Source organism: Filobasidium floriforme (genome assembly GCF_021052385.1).
Source record: "Filobasidium floriforme strain CBS 6241 chromosome Unknown HD553scaffold_13, whole genome shotgun sequence".
Classification (NCBI taxonomy): Eukaryota; Fungi; Basidiomycota; class Tremellomycetes; order Filobasidiales; family Filobasidiaceae; genus Filobasidium; species Filobasidium floriforme.
Window position 1 is genome coordinate 773,544 of NW_025763634.1, and position 20,270 is coordinate 793,813.

General features: G+C 52.8%; 5 protein-coding genes across 5 annotated transcripts; 3 read left to right on the plus strand and 2 right to left on the minus strand.

Moving 5' to 3' along the window:
- Positions 1-276: 276 nt before the first annotated feature.
- HD553DRAFT_350663 (uncharacterized protein) lies at positions 277-2,351 on the plus strand (the record flags this gene model as incomplete). Its single annotated transcript, XM_046183549.1, has 5 exons — positions 277-776; positions 850-1,078; positions 1,149-1,307; positions 1,381-1,542; positions 1,623-2,351. 5 exons carry the CDS (start codon positions 277-279, stop codon positions 2,349-2,351), a joined length of 1,779 nt encoding a protein of 592 aa, XP_046036095.1.
- Positions 2,352-2,892: 541 nt separating this feature from the next.
- HD553DRAFT_324577 (uncharacterized protein) lies at positions 2,893-4,746 on the minus strand (the record flags this gene model as incomplete). Its single annotated transcript, XM_046181506.1, has 5 exons — positions 2,893-3,451; positions 3,540-3,772; positions 3,884-4,202; positions 4,255-4,478; positions 4,549-4,746. The coding sequence occupies 5 exons, from the start codon at positions 4,744-4,746 to the stop codon at positions 2,893-2,895; spliced, it is 1,533 nt and encodes a 510-aa protein (XP_046036096.1).
- Positions 4,747-5,229: 483 nt separating this feature from the next.
- HD553DRAFT_342942 (HORMA domain-containing protein) lies at positions 5,230-9,835 on the plus strand (the record flags this gene model as incomplete). Its single annotated transcript, XM_046182812.1, has 21 exons — positions 5,230-5,244; positions 5,324-5,502; positions 5,644-5,835; positions 5,923-5,953; positions 6,047-6,109; positions 6,200-6,231; positions 6,297-6,529; positions 6,602-6,653; positions 6,714-6,836; positions 6,924-7,104; positions 7,175-7,186; positions 7,253-7,492; positions 7,552-7,747; positions 7,810-7,860; positions 7,914-8,229; positions 8,296-8,492; positions 8,568-8,581; positions 8,660-8,747; positions 8,808-8,914; positions 9,020-9,078; positions 9,199-9,835. The coding sequence occupies 21 exons, from the start codon at positions 5,230-5,232 to the stop codon at positions 9,833-9,835; spliced, it is 3,018 nt and encodes a 1,005-aa protein (XP_046036097.1).
- Positions 9,836-11,477: 1,642 nt separating this feature from the next.
- On the plus strand, positions 11,478-14,094 carry HD553DRAFT_329049 (putative F-box protein; the record flags this gene model as incomplete). Its single annotated transcript, XM_046181902.1, has 5 exons — positions 11,478-11,513; positions 11,654-12,967; positions 13,043-13,727; positions 13,798-13,866; positions 13,934-14,094. 5 exons carry the CDS (start codon positions 11,478-11,480, stop codon positions 14,092-14,094), a joined length of 2,265 nt encoding a protein of 754 aa, XP_046036098.1.
- Positions 14,095-14,192: 98 nt separating this feature from the next.
- HD553DRAFT_51483 (uncharacterized protein) lies at positions 14,193-18,277 on the minus strand. The gene is made up of 20 exons (XM_046184282.1): positions 17,991-18,277; positions 17,889-17,906; positions 17,795-17,806; positions 17,700-17,729; positions 17,577-17,627; positions 17,190-17,498; positions 16,797-17,126; positions 16,707-16,729; positions 16,549-16,640; positions 16,434-16,485; positions 16,288-16,372; positions 16,139-16,231; positions 15,935-16,077; positions 15,845-15,877; positions 15,650-15,787; positions 15,571-15,589; positions 15,323-15,515; positions 15,170-15,259; positions 15,032-15,105; positions 14,193-14,970 (listed from the first exon to the last, which is right to left on the minus strand). Exons 1-20 carry the CDS (start codon positions 18,080-18,082, stop codon positions 14,292-14,294), a joined length of 2,556 nt encoding a protein of 851 aa, XP_046036099.1. The 5' UTR covers positions 18,083-18,277; the 3' UTR covers positions 14,193-14,291.
- Between the last annotated feature and the right edge of the window lie 1,993 nt (positions 18,278-20,270).

A 20,270-nucleotide genomic window follows, 5' to 3' on the forward strand; every position in this document is an offset into this window, starting at 1 on the left:
ACCTCTTCTATCGATTTCTTGTATCCAATCGATCTTCTCATGCTTTTCATGCTTCTCATTGATCGTCGACCCAGTCCTCTTTCAATCCGACATTCATTGACGTCAGATTCAAGCAATCAAGAGAGCTTCAAATCACCCTCACGGTATGAGCAGCTCGTTCTTGTTAGGTAGATGAGAAGAGCCTCCAGATACTTACAACCGTCGAGCTTCCTTTCCACCCGGCTAAACCAGGTTCTGTCGCATCACATCCACATATCAATTTCATATCCTTTCACGATGTATCTCATGGCAAGCAACCAGGATCCCCTCAATCCCGAGCACAAGGGCAAGAGCCTGCTCGAATTTGTAGAGATGCAACTCAAGACGATCGAACAACTTCGAGACAATGCCCTCAGGGAAAGCAACATGTGGCCGAGAGGTTTCAACGGCGAGTACTACGGTCCACACGACCCTCCTCCATCTACTTGGCCCTTGGATCACGTTCCAGATCAAATCATCGATTCCATCGTTGATGCCGTGTCTGATGACGCTCGATTCCGGGACCACAAGCACCACGAGAAGTGCGGCTGCAAAGGGACCAAGTTCTGGTCCAACGAGACTGCCGTCTATCCGTGGGTTCCTTTCACGCCCACGGTCAAGTTCCTCGCTTGGGTCGACAAGACTTTCAGGGACAACATCTTCACCAGGAAGTTGGTCCCCGCGCTCTGTCTCTGTTCGTCATTCACGTTGTTTCAAGCGGACAAGTACATCAATCCGAAGTACTATGCTCATGTCAAGTAAGAGCATGGGACATCTTTGCTCAACCGAATCGAACGGCAGGCCGAGCTGACAGCCTGTTCTTATCTTCAGGCAGATCGTGATCACTCCCTACGTTCTCGACAACGGTTCCCAATACTGCTCCGGCCTGCAAGACTTCATTCAAAAACTACCCAACATCGATTGCATCTTTGACGGGTCCAAGCAAATTGCGGTCTATGGATGTCCTATGCCAGAAAAGATGTTCAATGTCACCCTCAGGGTCTCGCGAATTAATCACGAACTCGAGCCTATTCCCGTCAAAGAGATCAGGATGCTACAGGTAAGATCGCGTTCGAACTTGAACCATAACGGAGCAGATCATTCACGATGCGTCTCGTCTATACGCACAGATCCACTCTACCCCTGATGCTCTGAACGAAAGTGGTGTCGATTACGCGAACGGGCCCGACCTCAACAACGGTCTGGGGACTTTTGCTAGCAAGGTCAAGGCAATCGCCAAGAACATCAAAAAGATTACCAATCTACAGCTCAAGGCAAGTTGGAGTCGTGTGACTCATTAAACGCGTGCCCTAGCGAATCACTAACAATATATTCGGTTCATCTACGTTCCATACTGTATAGGTCCCCGGCATGATCACTTGCGGATGCTCTCACACACCTCGAATGCCCGCTTGGAAATGCCTTACCGATCCCGTTCCTGAGCACTTTCCCACGCTCAAAGTGCTGGATCTGTACGTGCCGTTCTGTTTGCCTACGCCCGGGTTCTACAGGGAGGCGCAGTGGGTGAGTGATGCTAGGTGGGGATCCGCAAGATATCCCGGTAGCGCCTGCGCTGAAGTTTCTGATTTCCGATCTGTCCACAGTGGGGTTACCTCGAGTGGCTTCTCACCACCCCGGCCAAGTTTGAGGCCCTTCAAATCCACTTTGAATGGAGTCCCAAATACATTCCTTGGCCGAGGGCTTCAGCCCGAGATATCTCGCACGCTATGGGTGTCGAGTTGCCTCCCGAAGCTCGGTACGGCTGGCAGGAACGCATCCGCCGCAAGATGCCTACCTTTCTCTTGGAGCCCACTCTCGAGAACTTTATCCGGGATATCTACGGTCGTCATCCCGAGTTGAAGATGATCCAGCTCGTCTACAAGGCTCGAATGTCTGACAAGTACGAGCCCGAGCTGTATCGATTGGTCTACAGCCACCGTAATCCCTCGGGAGATTGCTTGATCATCGACCAGCTCGAGCCTTGTTACGGTGACCTCGTCAAGGAGAGTCTCGACTTGGTCCAAGGCGGCGAGCTTGAACGTCTGAGCGATTGCTATCGTTACAATACTGCGGAGTACGCAAAGCCCCCCAAGACATCCAAGTTCGACCCCGAGATGAACTTGATGGCACCTCTGGGACTAAAGATGGAGGACGGTTTCAAGTTTTTCGGTCACAACAAGGAAGACTTTGCCGAGGACTACTACGGAAGGGCAGATATTTCCGACAAGTGTCTGGACGTGAACGTCAAGCTATTCGAACTCATGGAAGACGCCAAGGGCCATCGAAAGTCCGAAGCCCGCTTCGAGGAGATTAGCAGCGAAGAGGAGGAATAGGCGCTACTACTGGGCGCGGGCCGATTCGGTCGAACGATCGGCTACGAACATTTCTCATCGATGATAGCTCTATCTCGCCTCCCGCATTATTCCTATTTCAACTCAACCACATCTTACGTCCTCCTACTGGGTTTGGTATCCCCTCACAACAACTACCCCACACTCGTTTTCCCAGCTGAAACACGGCTTCACGCTCTTTACGCACCGACGTCTCGAGATTTACCTCGGATGAAAAACCAATCACGCTCTTTTCCGCCCAGACATTACACAGAAAACAACAGCAAAAAAAGCAAACGCGAAAAGAAATAAAAAATCGTTCTGTATATCCTCTACCTCATTCAGTTCCGTCAATACGTCTTTCACAAGTTCTCATCACGATCAATGACGACATTTCGCCCGAGTCGCATGTCTATTATGGACTGGTCATATCGCACATAGCGGCGCCCACGTCTGTCGTAAAATCGTATATCAAAGTTGCATTCCCTTTATCCATTCGCAACTGTGATCGCGCGTCCAGTTACAGGATCGGCAACCCTTTACACTACCGCTTCCCACCCTTCCGTTTCCTCTGAGGTGATTCGTCCTCGCTGCTCTCCTCGTCATCTTCCTCGTCCATATCGCTCCCTAGGCCCTCGTCCTCCTCAACCACAGCCATATCATCCCAAACCTCCTCCTCGTCCCCATCCCCTTCCCCTGCAACGTCCTCTCCATCTCCGACGACCTCATCCTCGGCGTCGCCTTCGAGCTCTTCCATCTCGCTCGACCCGTAATACCCAACTCCGCCCGATCCGACCCCACCAACCATCCCCAGTACCTCTCCCCTAGTTACGTTGTTCTTGCTCTCTTCTGGTGGGGCGGTGGTACTGCACGCTCGCAATGTCGCGTCGGAAGAGAGGGTGACCAGTCCGACCCGGTCTCGTCTTTCTTCGGCGGTTTTCGAGAACCGGGAGTAGGATTTCTTGTAGGTGTACTCGCTGAGGGGTGCGAGCGGAAGGAGAGAGTGTGCGGTAGATGTCTGGGATGGGTAGGCGTAGAGGAGTTTACCCGTTCGAAGGTCCATCGACCCGAGCAAAGATGATGTGTCCGCAAAGAACAATTCGCTGCGACCGCAACAAGACCAACCTCAGCTCGGGTTCGAGTACGGCGACAACCATTTCACGAGTCTCCTACAAAGCCAGATTGACTTACTGTTCGTTGAGTCCAGCCTGTACTGCCCCAACCCCGCCCTCCCGGGCAACTTTCCACCCATCGACCGGCTTCCTCTGTCTTGTATCGTACCTCCTCACGTGACCCGACTTGGTTCCCGTCACAATCGAGGTCGAGGTTGAGGTCGCGGTTGTGGTAGAGCCAGGAGTGGAAGGGAGAATAGTCAAACATAGATGATGAATCGGCGTTCTCAGGCTGAGGTGGTTGTTCGGTAGCTATCCAAAAGAACGTCGAATGCCTTATTAGCACCCCTGAACATATCTCCCGTTTCCGAACACTCTCATCTTCAGACGCAGGAATGCCAAGAATTCGTTTTCCTGACTCACATTCTTCGCCCTCCAAACCTCCCCATCCTCCAACTCCCCCTTCTTCCTCTTCCCAGCCGCCTTCTCACCAATCGGTACTGGGCCCTTGGCAAACACCCTCTCTAGATCCCAGATCGATACGTCCACCTCTTTGCCTGCTACTACCAGTTGTGACGGCGAGATGGTTTGAGCGCAGGTCAATGGGGAGGGGAGACGGCCTGTTTGCGTTTGTGTTGAGGAGGATGAGGAGGGATTTGACGAAGGGTGTAGGGAGACGATCCCGGAAGATAGCGTTGATAACACTCCGCTGTGAAATTGAAGTTCACGCGATGGTGGAGATCTAGGTCAGTACTTATTGAGATTAAAGCTTTATGGGCGGAGACTTGTCTTACCTGGACATAAACTCCAACCCTACCCAGCTGTCCGACTTCCTAGCCGGCTTGACCTGGAACTGCGCTTGAACCTTCAAATCCTGATCTTCATCCTCGTCCTCTTCCTCCTCTTCCTGCTCTGCCCCGTTTGACTTCGCATTCCCCCCTTCCTCCGAGTTCTTGGGCGTTCGCGGCTCGGGGAAAGAGGTCAAGGTGATCCGATGGGTCGTATCTGCCAAAGCAACCTATCTCGAACAAACCGCGCAAAGAAGATCAGCAGCCGCTGCTACCGGCTTGATAGCGAAGATTACCTACAATCTTCTTTTCCTGGTCCACAGCTATTCGTTTAACGAGACCTAACGGCTCGGTCTCTTTCCATTCCCCGATATCGAGCTGCCTGACGATCGATTGACTGGCGATAGAGGTTCCTCGTCTAGGAAGGTCGGGCAGTTGAAAGTCGACCACCGAGTTGGGCGTCAGGGACGGGGTCAGAAAATTGTGATACTTCGTCATGATAAGATGAATGTCTGACGTTCCTGCAGAATCCTATGTGCTGCTCTGGATGATCAGGACAGCAATTTGCTAAGAAGTCTGCGAGGATGCAAGGTTGAGCATGTTTCGAAGTGGATGGTGGTTCACTGAATTTCTTGGAATTAGCTGCCGATGAACGGGTACTAATCACGGACATCCCGTGCAAAACATGTCCGATAGAGTCAGCTATACTTCCGGATCTACTTCCGACTAGGTGGAGGTTGACATACCGATCTGACCTCGATCAGCGTTCACGATATTCGACTTTTGATCAAAATCGACCTCGAAAGGGTGGAAAATAAAAGTCGAATAAGGACAACGCCAACAGGGGGCACGGATTCTCTAGGATTATCTCGTCAAGAATATGTAAGTTGTTTCGGCCTGCGAGTTCGAGAGACGAGCTTATCATGCCATCAAGATCTTATCAGCTAAAGGACCAGCTATTTTACTAGGACAACCGCCAATATGCCTACCGCACAAGTACGTCTTCCGTTCATCTTCTCCAGAATCTCCTAGATGCAGAATAGACAAACCTTACGAACGACCTCTCGTCAACTAGAAATCCCGCTCGAAAGCCAAATCCAAGACCACCGCCGCCGCGAAACAGGCTGCCGAAAAAGCCAAGCTTGATCAGATCGAAAAGACCAAACTCGATACGGCGATCTGTAATCGAACGCAAAGCACTCTTATAGTCAATATTCTACTCGAGGCTACTTTTGGGTGTATGACCTTTTTACGGTCAGTCTCTTCTGGATTTGCAGGTGCTCTGGAAGTCGAGCTGATTTGTAAACTTTCTCTCATCAATTCCCTACTGATACTGTCAAAATGCCCATCCTTTGACATCCCTCCTCCCTTTTCTCGACCCATACATACGACCAGAGGTCTTCTCCCAGATGATAACTTCACCGACAAGGTCGTCCTTGTCCCCAACCCTGACCCTCTCCACGCACCTTCGGCCCCGACCCCCGCCGAGCTGGCCGCTTTGGCCGAGGGTAGTCAACCTCCTCCGGCTAGTCAGTATGGGAAGACGGCGACTGGGTTGAAGGTGAAGAGCCTTATCAGGGGGTATTCGTGAGTATCTTCGAGAACGTCGATTCGATGTCGAGCTCGAGAATGGGAGCGAGGCTGATCGAAAGGGTTTGTCTTGTACGGTTGTAGGCCGGAAGCGGATAAAGTCCTCGGATGGCTCGTAAGTCCCCCTCTCCTTCCCCCAGTTGTACCCCTATCCTTTATCCAACCTTAACGCTAAATGAATCCACGACCGTTCGTTCTCGCCTCACAGGACGGGATCATGGAAGCGGTAGAGAAACAATACTTGAAGACTTGCGTGTTCGCGATCTACCTCGTAAGCCTCTCCCGTATCTCGGGCGTTTTCTGGTCCCGGGTTTCGCGCGTTTCAGCTGATCGTAGATGACTGTGCGGTGTGGGGACCTAGGATCCGAACGAGCCTGAAAAGCAAGTCCCTCGGTCTTACCTTTCCTGCCGCCGAGATTTGATACTGATATCAAAACGGCCCAATCTCGCCCTCGTAGTCTCATCGAAACCTTGACCGTCTCCTTCCACTACCCCCTCGTCCCGGGTACCGACATTCGCGTCCCAGAGATGGAGATCTCTGACCACTTATCTCACCTCGGCCTGGACCAGACTAAACGTATCTCGTCTTCCGCTGCGGTGGGGACCAGGACGGTAGGGGAGGTGAAACGGGCGTTGAGGAGGTTGGTGAAGAGTCTGATCTTGGTCTGTCAGAATATGGGGGAGTTACCTGGTACGTCTTCCAGCCCTGGCAGCTTGAAATGGGCGTGCAAGCTGAATTTGGTAACGGTTTCTGCATCGACAGCGCAAAAGTTCGGTAATATGAAATTGGTTTACAACGAATCGGCGCCTGCCGAGTAAGTCCGCCGACATCCTTCTTTCCAGCTTTACGGCGGCCTATAAAATCTTGCATGCAGCTACGAAGCGCCCAACTTTGTCCCCCTCGCTCTCGAGAAGCAACAGTGGCACTTTACCACACACGAGGTCAACGAGAAACCTGATCGGACTTTCGTTGGGGCCGTCGAATCGGGGCATCATTCGTGAGTTTCCGTCTTCGATTACAATCTGCATATGGAAGTGGCTTGTTGACGCGGATGCTGATCATTCGATGTGGGCCAATATTTCAGGATATCGGTCAAAGTCGCCTCGATCATCAAAGAGATTCCCCGACCAGTACATGTGGAAGAAGAAGATGCCATGGAGTTCGGTGTCGAAAGGTCGGCACAGGTCACTACCAAGGGGAAACGAAAGAGGGAGGACGAGCAGGAGGAACAGCGGGAGGATGCTTTAAGACGGAAGATCGTTTGGGTGAGTCTGATACCGCTAAGAAACGAATGTGCCGACTAAGCTGATACAGGACGTTTCTGATATGTGACAGTCGGCTGATCAGGTAAATGCTCATGTATAAACGCTTCTGTTTGATACGGGACTGATGCTCGGTCTCTAAATCAAACAGGACGCTGAAGATCGCAGTCTTATCGACCCGGAATATCGCGACGCAGAAGGGGAACCGGAGAACAGTCCTACTTCCAGCCAAGAAGGATCGGATGGGTACCGACCTTATGGGATCATGGCCGATGATGGCGCTATCATGCCGATTCCGGAGGAGCTGATGGCCGGAGCGCGTCGACCACATATCGATGAGGGAGAAGAGAAAGGAGAAGAAGATGACATAGCGATGGAAGTAGACGGGCAGGTCAGTTTACTCCGTGATCGCGGTCGAAGATGATATACTGAAAGACATCACAGACGCAGGAAGTCTCGCCGACACTGGTGTCGAATGGCGAGAACAGCCGAGCTATGCAGCCAATCGACATTCATAACGTCTTCGAAGAGATGCTCAACCCAGAACCGGTCAATATGCAACTGGACCGTCAATCGAGCAATGGTCTTCGTGCAGAGTTTTCAAAAAATGTTCGGCCAGGAGTGCAAGTCGAACTCGATGATCCAGGTGAGTCGGGAAAAATGGAATGGTTCGCTTGACCGAAAGGCTTGATGATCTGTTCCGAGTAGTCTCTTCGGTTCCGGTCCCGGAGACCACGGTGATCGAGCGACACGAGTCGAGTAAGTTACCGCTGCATCATCGTATAAGCTGTTATCTAACCTGGCAATCCCAGTACAAATCGATGCGATTGCGCTCTCCAACCAACGGGAGGAAGATATCGACTCCATCGCCTCGTTCTCCCAGCTTGATCGGATCACCCATACCGTCCGAGACGTTCCCGCCGAAAGTTCGCAAGTACCTTCATCTCAGAGGCGATCCCCGCGACAATCTCGTCCGGTCGAGAACATCAATGAGAAGCAGGGATCGAAAGGGAGCAAGAGCTCGAGGCAAGCCAGCAAAGAGCCTTGTGTCTGCGGCGATCCGGCAGAGGACCTCACGATGGTCGCGTGCGAGAGTTGCGAGCGATGGTTCCATATGCCTTGTACCGGGTGAGTACTGCAACGGAGTTTGACCATTTCTTTCGAAAGCTGAGCATCTTTCTGATGTGATGACAGCCACCTGGAACCCAAGAACCTTCCCGAGACGTATTATTGCACAGTCTGCATCCTGGTGTTGACCGGCAACGGAACGAAAGCAGCTGTGGAACACGTCGAGACATATCTCCCTGGGATCGCCTTGCTACGTCGGGGACTATGGGTCGGCTATACCGAGAAGTGTCTACCGGACGAGATCGCATTATGCAAGCGATTAGGTGAGAGATTTCGATAATCTTCAAGGCCGATCGAGGTGTTTACCGATGACCTCTTTCGACACCTCGATTACCAAGGTTGTGGACCTCAAGTAAGTTTGAAGGTCTTTTTCTTCTTCTGTTTCAACAAAGCTCGTGACCCATGACGTCTTCCTCTCCTCGCCTTTCAGGACACTAAACAACTGGTCGAACGAATGACAGATGGCGGTTTCCTCGTGCCGATACAAATCGACGCAAAGAACAAACGGGGCAAAAAAGGTCAGCACAACCTCGTCATACTTTTACCACCTTGTTCTGATTTGATCGTACCGGATCTAGCTCGGGGTTGGACTTTTGTCAACAATATCACTCAATCGAACAAACTTCGTACTTGGTTCACCCCGGGTGGGACGCTCGAGCGCAATGAATTCGGCGTCAATGCCAAGGTAAGCGCGACGCCCGACTCTTCCTTGCCTCTCTCTCGTCGACTCCGAAATCCTGGAAAATCAGACTGACCCCGACGTGTCGCCTTTCTTTGTGCGGTGTAACAGATGGTCAAGGCGTTCAGGAACTGGAAAGGCGGCCCTCAGTCCGACTTACAAGATTCACAGTGAGTGCATCTTTGAACTTCGGTTTGATCATTCTTCTGCACGGGTGGAGGGAGGTCGAAACTGAAACATTCGTTTTTCTTCATCTTACGTACTGTTCGCTTTGCGTTTTACTGTCTCAGAATTGCTGCACCGAAACAACGAGGAGGCAAACCGACTGACATCCAGGACGAAGGGGTCCAGATCACCGAATCCCACCCGAACCCCCAGATCAAATCTCACTCCGATTCCCAATCCCGATCCCAATCAGACTCTCCGTCTCAGGTTCGACCTAATGGGAAACATCAAACACTTCACACCCGAGAGCCCGTTCACCAAACCCCTGCTCTCACCGAAGAAAACAACGGAGGGAAGGCTAAGGAAAAGGAAAAGGAGAAAGTGAAGGAGAAAGAGGCGGAAGAGATGATCGTCGACGAGATCGAGGAGTTTGACCGGGATCCTACGCCTACGCCTAGACCTGCGTCCACGCCGAAAGGGAGGAGGGAGCGGGAGGTTATTTCTCGGCCTGCTGGGAATGCGGCGGGCGGGTCTCAACTTCGGTCTGGATCGCAATCTCAAGCTCGGTCGCAGGCTGGGAACAAGGACGTCAACCGTAACAACGATGGTGCCGCTATTGTCACACCGGTCCCGACAAAACTCTCTTCCCAAGCGGCTCAAGTCCAGGTTCCAGCGCTGGCTTCGCAACTTCGACCTACTAGGACTCGCAGGGAAAGGGTGTCTGCTGCGAGGAGTTTTGTGGATATGGGTACTCTGTATTGAGAGGCGGAAGGTCGGTTTCAGCTCTGTCGGTCACGGTCACGGTGACGAGAGGTTGTATATAAAGGGGGGTTCATTGGCCGCATTCGCATTCGCGTTTGTATTCAGAGGAGGTTTGTATCCTCGTGATCGTTAGAGGGATTATCATCATTGTACCAAGAGCATAGCATAGCATAACATGTCATTCTTTCGTAATGTTACTGCCATCACTCACGACCACAATACAAGCCATTGACGCTACGCTGAACCCTTTGAACCTTGACCGATGGCCGATGGGACAGATTCCGAAACGCGCGCGCCGGCGTGATCACGCGACCTCTCCTCAGTGGTGGAGGGGATGGGATGGCGACATCGATGGCGAATAAAGCCGGGGAGGCAGGAATTAGGAAGCCGTACCTCGTGCGAATACAGGCGAATGGCGATGGGAATACGCCATACCGAGATGGAGTTATCGGAAGATATGATAGCGTCATGATGTGAGGAGTGACGATGATGGCAGGGATGATTCGGAAAGTGATCGTCGCCACTCGAAGGAAAGGGGGACCCCGGGTTGTGGATTTGGGAATGAAACCGTTTGTCACCTGGAGAAGGGGCGACGCGTAAATAACAGCCACAAGGGGGGGATCGTCGAGAACCTGCTTGGTGGTGTCAAAGGTAATCAAGGGTCAAGAGGTTGATAGATAATCAGGAGTGCCATCATCATCACCACCAACTCCACTACTAGAACTAGACTACCTGATACGACCCCCAACCCCCATCTGATTGACGCCACTCGCAGGGAAAAAAGACGACCAGCTAGCTAGCTAGCTCGGGAGCACGACATCGACCCCCGTCCGCGCCACCTCGGACCTGTCCGAAAACGCACACCATCCCTTCCCCTTCTGCTTGCGATTCGCAAGATTAGCAAGTCGACCCCATCATGTCACAGGCTACTTCCTCGAGATCGATATTATTACCTCCGGCGTCGTCATCCTCATTGTCATCAACAGCGATGCCATCAGGTTCAAATACGAATACGAAACCTTCGTGGAGGTTGTTGACACCTGGGGAGGTCAAGAAGATCATGAGCGGGTCGAACGTGAACGCTGCTGCTCCGAGTACGAGTACGAGCTCAGGGTATCACCACCACCATCATTCTCATTCGCAGGACGATGAACATGAGAACGGGATCCACACCCACACCCACAACCACAATCACAACCACAACCACAACCATAATCACGCCAAGCTAAATTCAACCACAACCTCGGCTCTTCCGCTGCCACTCCCACTTCCTATGCATTCGTTAGGATTGGATACGACACCTTTGAGCACGCCGACGAACGATCTGGAGGGAGAAGGTGATCCGCTAGGTTCAGGCTTGAGGGAATCTTCTGGTTCTGAGGCTGGATCCGGGTCTGGGTCTGGGGCTGGGGCTAGGGCTGGGTCGTCGATACTGAATTCGAAATCGACCTCGGACTCGATATCGACGTTGACGTCAGACGATAACCCAAACTCGGCATCACTCGGAGGAGAGACGAAGACATCCTCTTCACAACAAACACAAACAACACAGATACAACAACAACAACCTTCCACGGCGGGACTAGGTACCGGTTCGAACAGAGGAGAAAGTAGTAGGACGTTGTGTGTACGGCATCAGAGTATGGCGGATCAGGGGATTAATGGGATGTTGCAGCAGGTGAGTACCGGATACAGGGTTGGGGTTGAGGTCGGGTTGGGTTGGGGTCTCTTGCGTGGTTTTCGGTCGTGCTCTTGACATGATCCGACCTGAGCTGACTGAATACCGTCCTACTTTTCTCGTTCATCTCGCTCACGCAGTCCCTGGACGCCCTCCCCCTCCCCGAACGAGCCGCGATAACCTCCCTCTGGTCCACCTTTTCCTCCTCCCCACACCCCAAACGCAAGATCATCCTAGAAGGAATCCTCACCATGTGCTGTTTCTCACAACTATCCCACTTGTCAGAATCACTCTCCCAGATCATCCGCGTAGATCCGTTTTCGCTCTTTCCGAAAGAGGTCTCGTTGAAGGTGCTTGGGTTCTTGGATGCGATCTCTTTGGGGAAGGCGGCTCAAGTTAGTCGAGGGTGGAGAGAGTTGGCGGACGATGATCTGCTTTGGAGACGCATGTGTGGACAACATATCGAGAGGAAGTGTACGAGGTGTGGGTGGGGGTTGCCTTTGTTGGAGAGGAGGAGGTTGAGGATGGAAGAACAGGGCAAGGATCAACTCCATCACCAGCACCAGCAGTCAGGGGAGCAGCATGGTCAGCATGATGGGCATGGGCATCATGAGCATTCGATGTTGGAACTACGGCCGATTGCCAATCCGCTCGGATCGGGGTCCAACCCGGCCTCGGAATCCCGTGGTGAGAAACGTCCAGCCGTCCACAACCCGGAGACACGGGAAGATACTGGATCGAGCACCTCCGCTCTCGTCACCCTGCCTTCGGTGAAACGAAGACGGGTCGACGCGGACGAGTGTTCAGGGTCGATGAACCGGATGGAGACGAGTTCGGATAGCGAGGTCAGCGAGTTCGGAAGTCGGGCGGGAATGGTAGAGGTGCCTTCAGCGAGCGGTCGGATTATGGTCGCAAGCACTTCGAATTCAAAGGCGATGGCGGTGCCGACGACGAACACGTTACCGGGGATGACCACCCGTTCAGGGTCAACCTTGAGCGTCCCCCTCCCTTCCCCTCGCCCGGCTCGACGGAAACCTTGGAAACACGTCTACTGCGAACGGCTCATGGTCGAACGGAACTGGCGTAAAGGTCGGCCGGTCGAACGTATCCTCAAGGGACATACCAACGGGGTCATGTGTCTTCAAGTTCAGCACAACCTGTCCACCCCGTCTTACCCCGTTTTGATCACGGGTTCGTACGACAAGACGATCAAGGTCTGGAACTTGGATACCGGCGAGGTCGTACGGACGCTCCTTGGGCATACGAGGTCGGTCAGGGCGTTGCAGTTTGATCAGGCCATGCTCGTGACGGGGAGTTCGGACAAGACGTTGCGTGTGTGGAATTGGAGGACGGGAGAGTGTTTGAGGGTGTTGGAAGGGCATACGCAGGGGGTCAGTTGTTTGCACTACGATCGAAACACGTTGGCCAGCGGCAGTGCGGATTCGACCATCAAGGTGAGTTGTCGGTCGGGTATCTTATTCGACAGTGCGTGTCGGTGGCTGATGAACAAAGAACTCTGACTACGGCAGATCTGGAACATGAAAACAGGGGGCTGCTTCGTCCTGCGGGGACATACCGACATGGTCAACTCGGTCTTGCTCTGGGATGGCACGACATCTCCGGCCGATCGAGCGTTCAACAGTATCGTCGACCACAACGTCCACACCGCTTCGCCGCTGGCTGCCGAGTCGGCGGCCAAGTTCATCTTTTCCGCCAGCGATGATGGGACGGTCAAGATGTGGGACTTGGCATCCAAGACGTGTCTTCGTACCTACACCGGGCATACGGGGCAGATACAGAGTATCCGCCTGTTGGTCGTCGACAAGGAAGCCGAAGCCGAGGGGTCCGACGACGAGGCTAGGTCCGGCATTCACGGTCGGTCCTTATCGCACGTGGACGAGGGGTACAACGGACCGCTCGACAATGCCCAGTCCGGACCCATCTCCTGCTCGGCGCCGTTCGCACCCTTCCATCGGGATAGCCACCGACGTTCTCAGGACCAGGCTGATGGTTCTGCGCCAACATCTGAACGGCCCGCTCTCTTGACCACCCTGCCGGACGACAAGCAGGCGATACTTGTCTCTGGTGCTCTGGACAATACGGTCAAGGTCTGGGACGTCGAAACGGCCACCGAGAAGAGTACCCTATTTGGCCACATCGAAGGGGTCTGGGCCGTGGATATCGATTCGCTGAGATTGGCATCAGCTTCACATGGTGCGTCGGAAATCGCGAACACCCCTGAGCCAAGCGACCTTCGCTAATCACGTCTGTTTGCTCGCCATAGACCGAACCATCAAGATTTGGGATCGTGAATCCGGTAGATGCGCGCGGACGCTGGTCGGCCATCGTGGAGGTAAGTTGGTCTGCAGCCTGTCTTGAACTTTCCGTGCTGAGTTCTGTCCCATCAAATCTCTCTTCAGCTGTCACCAGTCTCCAATTATCCGACGACATGATCGTCTCTGGCTCGGACGACGGTGAAGTCCGGGTCTGGAGTTTCGCTCCAACCTCTGCTCTGCCGCCAGGTCTCTCTTCATACGCAACAACCTCAGCACTGCCGACAACTCAAACGGTTCGACCATAACATGCATAATTTGATTCACGATCACGACAACACGATCAAGGCTTTCCCTTTTGTACAACCCTTGCAACATACCCACAACATCAGGACAGTTGTATTGACCCTAACCTATAACGTACACCATCACATGACATGTCTAACGATCCTATCTCGTTCTCGTAAATTTCGTATCCGGGGTCGTAGTTTCACGCCGATTGATCCTATATGCCTTGATTATGCTGAAGTTGCGGTTGCACAATCTCGTCATCCATCCAGCTTAGACCAATGTCCCAATCGTAAAATCCGTCCATACCGCCGAACTCCGGGATTGCGAAGCTCTCGGCGGTCATGTCCATGCCTTGGCTGATGGGTAAGGGTGCCGCCGCCAGCCACTGGAAGGGCGACTGAAGAGGTGCGGGGAGAGGCGGAAGACCGTTCTCTTCTTCTCGGTGAACCGTATTCGTCGCGATGGGAGTCGCCTTGAGCGGTTCCACGGGTTGTATGAAGGCGGGCGGGGTAACCAATTCCTTCTGAGGCGATTTCACAGACTTGTCCGACGCGGACCATCTCCGACGTAAGGCTTCATCCCGACTGCTGCCCAGTACGTGCAGCGCGTTGTCCATCTCTGCACGAGATCGATCGCTGAACGAAGTGGTCCTCATCATGCGCGGGTCTTGCAGCCTCGGCTCGTTCCGTCGTCGATATCCCTCGACCAGCGCGGTGAGCATCTCCAGACCCTTGTCGGCGATGTGCGAATGATGCTTGACCGTGCGGAAGACCTCGATCGCTTGCAGAACTAGCTGCAAGAGGTCTTGAGAAGAAGCGTCGATGGCATCTGCACCGTGCATGATTTCCAGTAAGAGTATGATCGAGGCAGCCACGGCATGTGCCAATGTCGTCCTGTAGTATGTCACGGATCAGCTTGCGTTCGGCAATTGATGCACAGCGGCTGCGCCCTTACCAAGTCTTGCGGAAAGGTTCGAAACTAAAAATCGTGAACCAAGTTAGGATCCTTCGAGCGTTGGCCACGCAAGTCTGCAACCGGCGATAGTCAGATGAACCTTGTTTTCAAGGTCAGATATTGAATAGCATGACAGACCTGCCGCGAGTAGGTGTAACGACTGTCGCCCCGGAAGGCCCTCCCGAGATAAGGTCGATGAAGGACGATGACCTTGTGCGCAGCCGAACACTACAACACCGTCTCCAGGCCAGTCAGTTGAGTGACAACGAGCGATTAACGACATGTACCTACCAGATAGTTCATTCGTTGCCAATGTATCCACGGGGAAGGCGTGATTCCTTCCGGAAAGGGGTTTGGCATTCCGTCGACCGGATTGAATTTCATCCAGCCAGGTGCCTGGTCCATCGCCTCTTGCATAGCCGCGTCGATCTCCATTATCCTTGAGTAGGGTACACTTCCGCGGTAGGGATAATCGCGATACAGCCTGCGCATTATATGTCAGCTTGATTGTGTCCTCTGAAACGGATATCGACACTTACTTGTGAAGACAGATCGCAACTGATCAGACGAACAACGTCAGTCGCCTACCTTTGTGGCAGAATGGCTTTCAGCACTTACTTCGAAGTAATTGCTTGATATGCGAGTCGATGGTCGGAACCTCGATGGAAAGGGTTTTCGTATCGTTTGAGAAAGTCTGCAAATCCGAGTCGAAGCAGTGCAGCGGAGGCGGCGTATCAAACTGATTTTGGGATATCGCTACAGACGGACGAGCAGTGAGCTATGACTCCGACGAGGACGGAGACCAAGACTCACCATTGCACCTATTGAAAGCGGCATGAAACCAGTCTGAGGCGTGCGAATGTCAGCAAGATTAACGGTTCGACCATGTCGCAGCGCATTCACCTTGTATCACCAACTGCCACCAGGTACGCTTCTTGACTTCTCGATTGATGACGGCTTTTGGTGTCAAGCGTTGGGCTTTGTTATCGCCAGACTGTGGGTAAGGATCAGGTCCGAGATGGTTCAGGTTGAGAGCTTGGGCGACCCTGAGGATTGTGCATCGATTCAGTTTGATCCGCTCCATGAGCTCGACAAGAACGGACTGACCTGATAGCACCTCCTAACATCGTAAAGTACAGATCCGACTTTCCCAGGTGGTTCGCCGTAGAGACGATGATGGCAACGCATTGCACAGCAAACCTGTCCCAGAATCATCATCAGCTTGTGTGGTCCGCCTTATCGTAGGCCGGACTCACAGACTATGATTCGACATCCAATCGGCCAGTTGCAGACATGTCATACATGCCTCAAAGTAGCTTTCGAGGAGGTTCTGAGCTGACGCTGCATGCAAAGCTTTGTTTTAGCATCGCTGGCTATGATCTTCCTATTCGAATGTACTCACGCGCTCCAAACAACTGCTGCAGATTCTCAGTAGGCATATGTTGAAGAGCCGACTATCGAAATGTACAGCGTAAGCTATTTTCATGTTATCAAAGCCGTATGGCGACCTTGCTTACCATCAGTATTCCGAAGTAGAGTGCAAGCCAGCTCCAATTCAGTTCGACCTCGCCCGACATGCCGTCCTTCCAGAAAGCTTCGCAGTCGTTCACTAGATACCCTCTTTGAGTCAATCGGTCTGACTGAAGCGTAGAAAAAGCTGCAGAGTCTGACTTACGAATGGAAGGACCGTGATAGCAGCTGCAGACGTAATGTATAGTCAATCTGACTGCCTGACCCTTCGAATCAAATTACCGTGTAGACTTACCAATGAAACCAGGAAACGCATTCCACGTCAAACGTGACCAGCTGCCTAGCCAAGCCTTCTGGTGGCAACAACTCTACCACGCTCTGTCTCATCAACGCCTTGTAGTCGAATTTAACTTTGACTCGAGGTTGAGCGTTGTGATGGTGATTCAGGTTGAGGTTGAGGGCCAGACCGTTGTTGTTGGTATTGACGTTGTTACTTGATCCCACTCCTAAATCCCTTGCGTTGAAGCTGAAGGGTGAGACCGGGAGAGTCTGTTGACGAGAGTTGGAAGTGAAATCGTCCTCGTTGCCACCAGGAGATTTCGCTCGTGACCTGCCGAGTGCCAGACTATAACATGAACGCAGAATCTCAGCTTAGACGACGGAAATCGGATCGTAGAGCTGAACTGACAATTCCAGAGTAGCCGCAGCGTCCGCCTCCTGATCCAGCGTATCATCGTCACTATCCCCCACCTCGCTCCCCTCCTCACCTTCCTCAAAGACCCCTTCCGAAGAATCCTTCCTCGAGCCCCCGACGCCGAAGATGTTCAGAGGTTTGTAATCTTTCGGCGAGATCAGCTTGACCCCCTGGACTTCTCCGTGGTTCAGCTGGGAGACGACCGAGGCGAGCTGGTCTTCCAGATGAGCGACTCGGCGGTTGAGGCCGTCCACCGTGTTTGTGGAGGCGTAGGTCCGGGTGCGCTTCCTCTGTGCGGGCGGGCTGAGGTATGTGGCGTAGTTACACATCAATCACTTGCGATTGGGAAGTCGGGCTTTGTTGCAGGGGAGGTTCACGTACCGTTTGACCGTTTCTTCCACATGACAGCTATCTCCCTTTCCCCTCTTGACACTGCGGCGTCCCCGATGAGATCTTTATCAGCCTCCAGCCGGCACCTACGACATGAGAACTACATCTGCTTACCAATTCTGACAGGGAATGTTCTTGTCGCACCTGACGCAAACCTCAAGCGTTAATCAACATATCGCGAAGGCGTGTCGCGGGTATCCCCGACTCACCTCTGTTTGCGTCTAGATAAGAGGTATATTTCGAACCGCCGTTCAGTCAAGACCCACTAGCCACTAGAAGCACTCGGGAGGTCCTCCCACTCACCTGGAACACTCGTAACAGCTGTTCAGAGCGGCGGAGACGGTCGAGTAAAGATGAGTTTGATAGTCCGATATCGCCGGACATTCTCCCCACGACATAACTCACGTTAAAGGTTGTCTCTGGCTATACCTCACCGCGTCGTCCGACCCCATCGTGAATGCGCTCGTCGCAAACGAATCCTCTTGCATCTGATTCATCTCAGTCCCTTAGTTGTTGAAGATTATGTCGATGCAGAGTTCAGTGTTGACTTCGTTCCCCAGAGAACCTGATCGAGCTCGAAGAAGTCTCTGTTGTTGACATATCTGGGTCGTCCCGTGGTGGTGGGTATCTCTCCTTCCCTTGACGGATGGCCTCGCACGAGGGGATAAAGGAAGTCCGGGGATAAAGCTTTGGCCGGGACGAGGTCGTACGAGGATTTGCCACAGACGATACCGAGCTACACCGAGAGATGGATAGACATGGATGAAAGATGTCGATCCCCGAAATTCGCTAATCTACAACAATCAACGACCAATGACCCCGCACGGACCCGAATGACGAATCACCCCTGCACCCACCCCACCTCCAGCCTTTTTTGGGTCAAACTTTCATTCGAAGAACCTCCTCGTCAACGTCGACTCTCTAGACACCTTTTGCCCGACGAGCTTCGACCCCTGTGTGACCCCATCCATACCCGCGGTTGAGAGTCCGAGGCTGGGTAGGAATTGCTTGTTGTTCCGTTTAAACGTCGCCAGCGTCTCTCGTATTATCGGCTGCCGCACCGCACGTAACACACAACGCAGAAGCAGGAGCAGGAATTTGAATAAGCAGGATTAGCCAGAAGATCGTCGGGAGAAGGAGTCTGTGCCGGTCGGTTGGAAGTCGGCTTACCAAGTCCGAGATCTTTTGTAGTCTCTCTAGATCGATCCGAAGCCAGTCTAACGTCTCTCTCCGTGTTGTCGAATCCGGCAAGACTATCCACATGACCGAACGTGGTTCGGTCAGTTCCGAAAGCGAGGGGGGGAATGAAGCTGTTTGTCTAGATATGACATACCTCGACTCGACCTCACCGAACTACGATACGCCTTCAAGATCTCCGTCCGTAACAAGAACTACTCAACCCGCACAAAACAGCACGAAATCATCGTATGAGAATTTATCACCGTCAGCCGAGCTTCCTGATCTTCGGTGCGGAGTGGAGGATACTTACATGTTCCAAGGTCAACTGATCAGCGGATCCCAACCGTGATCGACCCCGTGCAGGGGCTTGAGCTAATCGTGTGATCGTCGTTCTCATCATCGTCTATGCTGCCTTGATCTCGAGGTGAGATTGAGCTGGGTCGGCGTGTTTGAGGGTGGACTTATGATATCCTACCGATCGGAGAGGTTTCTGCCTTCTAAGCTGATTAGGAATGTATGTTGGTAGTTGCGTAGTTGGTGGTTCAAGTAGGACGATAGCATGATAGAGGTTCCTTGCTTTCCCCGTGATTTTGGTAGATCTTCTTGATCTTTCAAGGTCAAAAGTCGATCGGCAAGTCTCGCGATTCACTGCTTGCACTAGCGCGCCGAGGCCATGTCCGAGGTCAATTCGTATGTCCTGGATCATGTCAAAGGCGAGGAGGGCCGGAAGACTGGACACTTTCCCCAGAAATCCGAAGAGTTGTCTTATGTTATGTAAGCTGCAGTTCAGTAGCTTCACGACACTCCGAATCTCTCTGGAGGTATCGATGAGCTGAGATCCGGGGGCGAGTTTTTTGCCGCGACGATCATGCACAAGTTGTAACGAAGTGGTCGACTTGCCTCGGTTTCTCTCGAGGGCAAACGACGAGAACTCGGTCAACAGCCGTGGATCTTGTCGAAGTAGCATCAGTTCGTCCGTCGCACATGCAATACGAATGATTTTGTGGTTATTCGTCGTGCATCATGCCACCCCCCCGTGTGTCGAGCAGAGCAGGCGACGAGGACGACGGCATGGCCCCGAGGCATGAAATGGTAAACAAAGGCGGAAGCAAATCCGGGGTAACCCTCGAGAGCACCTCACCCTCACCCTCACCTTGATCAGGTTCGACGTCGGAATGTCAAGCGTCAACGATCCTATTCATACTCGTCATCCCCTAACCTCTGAGCCTTTGTCAGTACTCCAACACTTTCCGCGAGAAGACTGGCTCCCAAAAGAATAGAACTCCCGGCGGCCTGGCTCTTTACGCACGATCTCGACGACCCATACCAGCTCTTCGGCTCTTTTGTTCGGGATACTACGTTTCAAGTTTCTCAGCATCGCCTGGACGAAGTCTGCAAATAAGCATCGGAGATAGCGGTATCTTCGAGTCTTGTTCAGGATGGTGGTATTCGGCAACGTCTCATCGCCAGAAAGATCACGACCACACCTCCGGCCACCGCTCGCAG